The sequence below is a fragment of the Odontomachus brunneus genome, unplaced genomic scaffold (genome assembly GCF_010583005.1).
Source record: "Odontomachus brunneus isolate Ranch 3 - 2012 unplaced genomic scaffold, Obru_v1 Obru_scaffold_052, whole genome shotgun sequence".
In the NCBI taxonomy this organism is placed as follows: domain Eukaryota; kingdom Metazoa; phylum Arthropoda; class Insecta; order Hymenoptera; family Formicidae; genus Odontomachus; species Odontomachus brunneus.
The window spans coordinates 1,126,256-1,131,543 of record NW_022639502.1 but is presented as its reverse complement, the minus strand read 5'-3'; the positions used below and the strand labels follow the sequence as shown (position 1 = coordinate 1,131,543).

At 39.7% G+C, this 5,288-nt stretch overlaps 1 protein-coding gene across 2 annotated transcripts in view; it reads right to left on the bottom strand.

Annotated features, from left to right (window-relative positions):
• Window positions 1–5,288, bottom strand: part of LOC116845482 — a 129,281-nt gene that overhangs the window by 43,018 nt on the left and 80,975 nt on the right. For both annotated transcript variants that reach the window (XM_032818221.1, XM_032818222.1), the window contains one exon: window positions 2,719–2,822. In XM_032818221.1, the coding sequence (XP_032674112.1) occupies window positions 2,719–2,822 (104 nt within the window). The remainder of the gene's footprint in view (window positions 1–2,718; window positions 2,823–5,288) is intronic.

Below are 5,288 nucleotides of genomic sequence, written 5' to 3'. Positions count from 1 at the left end.
ATATATATATATATATATATATATATATATATATATATATATATATATATATATATATATATATGTATATATCTCGAGATATATCCTTTTCCGCTCGGATTCTTCAAAGCGCGTAGTGACGGGTTTCATATGTGCTCTTCTCTATAATTAGGCGTAATTTCACGGTCGATGGAGTTGGTAAAACAGCTTCGCTGGGGTTTTCTGGAAATCGCACTATCGATCTCAATCGCTTAACGAACCGCGTGAAATTTATCGTTACAAAGTTAAATATTCAATAGCCGAGTTATAAGAGCTACACTTTCATCGTGTGTCCCCTTCGTCAACATCACGCGATACTCTCAATTTGATCATCATCAGCGTTCCCCGGTATTTTTCTTTTTTCCGTGGATATAATTCATTATCTCCACGACGCGGCGTTAACAAGTCTTTTGCCCTCTGACCGGCTGGTATATGGATCGTTATGTAGCAATAGCTGTCAGTCACGCGTCTCGTTTAAGAAAATTGGATTCGTCAGTGCCGCCTAATTAATTTAAATTCTTCAAGATTTGCAACACGTAGGAATAATCATATCATTTAATTGTACAAGATTTTTTTGCTTGTTACTTGTAGAGCTTAATTGTTCTCCATTAATGAAAAAGGCTCCATTAATGAAAGAGATAAATCACATATAATTTAATTAACCGTTTGTATACTTCAATAACGAAGCTCTGATGTTAATAAATTTTCTTAACTTCGAAAATTTGCGATGAGAAACTTCGTGCAATTTGATAAATCTCTCATGATGAAAGGATATATGTGGTGCAATAACGACTTGATGTCATCTTCATTTGTTATTCCGAGAGCATGAGCGTTTTCCTACCCATAATTGCATTGAAACATCACTTTGTAGCCGCTGGTAATCGATCTGGCTTAATGCGCGTCACGTCTGTTTTGCCGTAATCGATTTGCGACTTTTGAAATCTCTCTAAAGACAAAATGCGCAACTTCCGCCGTTGTTAGCCGTTTCATCCTAGTCACCTCAGACCCAACTGGTCGGGCGTGTATCACATATCATATTCATGAGTTCTCTCAGCCTGTAATTAAGTTAGAATTTTACAGTCGATTGAGCAATCGAAAGTTTTTCTCGAGTTTTTGTCGACCTTCGGGAGAACGCGTCGGGATATCGATAATCAGTATCAGCCACGATTTATGACCGGAAAGTCTGTATGTGTATGCACGTATGCATGATTTGATTGAGCAGTTGTTCATGTATACTCGTGCATCTAATATACACATTGTTCACAGTGACGTAATCTGTGCTCAGATAAAGCTGTACTCATTAATTCGTCCCAATAGAGTTACAAATAATATCCATTTTTCTCTTGCAACGTTATCAGTCTTAATGCGAGAGAAATGCTTAACGCTAGCTTGTGAGAAGAAATGTTAAAAGAATACGGAATTTACAGTTTTTCACTTCAAACGTTCGAACAATACGCATCGATACAATACGCTGGACTCTAATTTTGACTTATTACGTCACGACATTCTTGTTAGAATAAATGTTACGTAGAGTCGCTTTCACTCAGGTGGAAATAAGAGCGTTCGATGCTTACGAGAGCTTCGCAATTAAGTTAGAGCTTCGCGTCTGTCTCGCCGGCGTGTACGGTGTGGAAGCGGTCGAAGCTTTCGTGCGCTTATTAACATCAAATTACGACCACCAAGGGTGTGATTATAACACGGTTCTTCTTCGCGTGGCTCGAACGAACGAGCGTGCGGGGAACAGGTTGATTATAAGCAGTCATCGATCGGGAAGCACATTTTTCATCGGCACCGCCGCTCTCTCGACCTGCGCTCCTCCCGTTTATCCTTACGGATGCGCGTGTTCCGACCGGCATGAAATCAGGATATGGCGGAGCAGGCATAACGAACAGGAAGTATCTTAATATAAAGGAAAAAGAGAGACGCATATCGCTGCGGCAATACCATACAAAATATTAGTTTCATTCGTCTTAAAGTTATATCGACAATCGAGACAAATTGCCGAAATTCATCCATCAAAATCGGATAAATATCTTCCTGCACTGAGAAGAAACAATGAAAAATTTACTTGTGGAATATAAAGTTGATTTTAAAGTTGAAATAAAGTGTATATATATATATATATATATATATATATATATATATATATATATATTTCTGTGAAAATGAATTTTACATTTCATAAATAAATTTTCTAGCTATTTTTTCAATGCATAAACTCATTCGGTAAATATAATATTATTTCATTTTAAAACGTATAATGCTAATTAGCTGATCACTTTCAGATCTTTGATAGCACACGGAAAAAAAGATTTGGTTGAATTAACTAAATATCTGATTGAATATTAACGATCCAAAAATTCCGATTGAAGTAACCCAAATTCTGTTTAAGTTAACAAGATTTTTGGTTGAACTTAAACAGACTTCGGTTTACTTCAATCGGAATTTCTGGATCGTTCATATTCGACCAGATATTTGGTTAATTCAACCAAACTGTTTTTCCGTGCAGTATTTTATTTGGATGTAGTATTAAATTATATATTTTATATAATTTGTGACTTCCTTCGTTATCATGATATTTCCTTATTTTTTCCTTATTCTGCGCTTGGACGTAACGTGAACGTCTTCATCGTCTCGACCGACGATAGCGGGAGCATCGCACGTAAGCTTTAACGTGCTTAAAACGACAGTTTTACTTACCGCGCCGTACAGCAGACCGCAGACGTCCATGCAAAGGTAAAGGCAGGTCGCCATGCTTCGAATCCTCAGTTGGCCTCTCGACACCGATATCCTTTGAAAAATGGCTGAAAAGGACACAACCGTGAATTAGCGTCTGTTATAAGAAATGCCGTGTTCTCGTGAAATTTGCCGCGAATATTATCATTTAATGACACGTATTTCGTCTACGAATGTGAGGAATCGAACAGAATGGTGTCTTGGACGAAGGAGGAACAGGTTCTTCGAATGTTTTAATTTGTGACCGACCTTGCACGCTTATATCGGCGCTCCTTTTTCCCCCTCCCCTAATGATTCAATCTTGGGCGCGATGATACGTATTCTCAGCCGACTCGTAATTCATGGCACTTATCTCGAGCGTCAATGTCCATCGGGGGGTACTACAACTCTGTGGGCTGGCTTTGATAAATGAAGCCGCGGCGCGAAATTGCAACGCGACGTTGCGGTGGCATGCAACATCGGCGAATAGGCATTTATACTATCGATAACGCTCGCCGTCGATCGAATCGGCTTACACTAAAGCCTGTTTTTAGCGTCCATTTGGCGCGACGTCGCGTTGCGCCCGCCGACGATCGGTCTCACCGTGAATGGATATTCCTCGCGTAATACACCAGAAGAGAAAAAGAGAGACGCGAGAGACGGGTAAGTGAAAGGACTTATCGGAAATCATGATCGATTCTTTTAATCATCCTAGAGACGCTTTTCTTGGGAGGCAAGCGCAGCTGCGGCAACGAGCGCGTTATTCGTCTCGCCTAGCCCTCTCAGAACGCCAGGCCAGCCACGTTGGCTGTATAGCGCGCTCTTGCACGCAGTGTAATCATCTTAATTCTTCAAAGCTGTAGATACGCAGGGCGCACATTAGAGACGTGCGTGACATAGTCTGGCATAGTGGAAGCGTACGCGTAATCGTACTTGAATGCGCGCGAATCACAAAATGAAATAAGTTTTCGAGTCGATCATTTTTCATTCGCGCCCGGGGCTCTCTTCGGATCAAATAGTATGTATGCAGAGAGAATTTTATAACAAAAATTATCATAAGATTTTGTAGCGGAGGAATAAATCGACATTGTAGAATGATTCATCTTTCATTTTTACACTGAGGAAAAAGCAGTTGGATCGTAGTTGTATCTGTTGAACAAATTACGCGTTAGTGCAAGAATAAGTTGCGTTGATATAGTTACTGTGCTCAAATCGCAATCATTGAATCAATTGATGTAACTCATCGTAGCAACGATATAATTCGTTCAGTTCGACTAAACGTTTGCTTGAACGAATTGTGTCCGTTCAAGCAAAGTTTCTTTAACTCAATCACTTTTTTCTCAGTGTATGTGCTACTGATATTTTACGAACTGAAATTTATATGTATAAAATAGAATGTATATTTGTCTGTCTAATTTTGCCTAATTATTCTTCAGGACTGTGCGGAAAATATCATGAGATCTAAATACCCCTTCCCTCTGATTTTATCCCTTTTAGCTTCGTCACCCAGAAAACTGCTAATATCCTATAAAACTTTCTATGTTTCTAGCGAAATCTGCTTCAGAAAAACAAATTTCACTGAATAAATCAAATATCGGGTGAAATATGAACGAGTCAAAATTCCAACTAAAGTTACTAGAATTCTCTGTTAACAAGATTCTGATTAATCAAATAAGATTCCTGGTTAACCGAAACTTGCAACTGATTAAGTTCTATGTAATTAGAAATTTTATTAACTTGAATAGAATTCTAGCCGAAAATTTTGGCTCGTTCAAGTTTCATCAGACGTTTGGTCGGTCCAACTAAATTTTTTTCTCATGTACTATGTTTCTAGCGAAGTTGATTATATTTCTTAACAAAATAAGCTTCACTGACTGTCTGTTTCTGAGCTACTAAAAACATAGTAAAACTGAAGAGAATTTATATGAAAAAGGAAAAAAAATCTATAATATTCTCTTCGTGCGCACAGTGTGCAGGTCTCGAGAGGCCGCAACTCACTCTGCCCGGGTGTACGTGCCTGTGTACGCACGTGTAATCACTTTAATTCCTCAATAGTTCCTCCCCCCTCCCTCCCCCGGCTCGGACGCGGCCGTGTACGCGGTGCGCATTAAAGACGTGCGTGACAGTGTTGCGTCGCGCAAAACTGCGGGAACATGGCGCGATTGCATCCTCATCTGGACGCGAGCCGGAAGATTTCGCGCGACCGTTAAATACAGGATGCTCAGCGCGGTATAATACGAGGGTGGTCTGAAAAGTTTCCGACCTAACAAAGATACAAGTCATTTTTTCTGAAAATTGTTTTTTATTTTTCAACATAGTCTCCTTGTAAATCTACACACTTCTCCCAGCGATGCTCCCATCTCTGTAACCCGTCGAAATAGTACTCGGCGTTTTTCTCTGCAAAATAATTGTTCACGAAGGTGATTGCCTCTTCATTTGACGAAAATCTCTGTCCTCCGAGCGCAATTTTTAGATGAGGGAACAAAAAGAAGTCGCTTGGGGCTAGATCTGGTGAGTAAGGTGGATGGTCAAGCAGTTCAAACCGTAATTCGTGG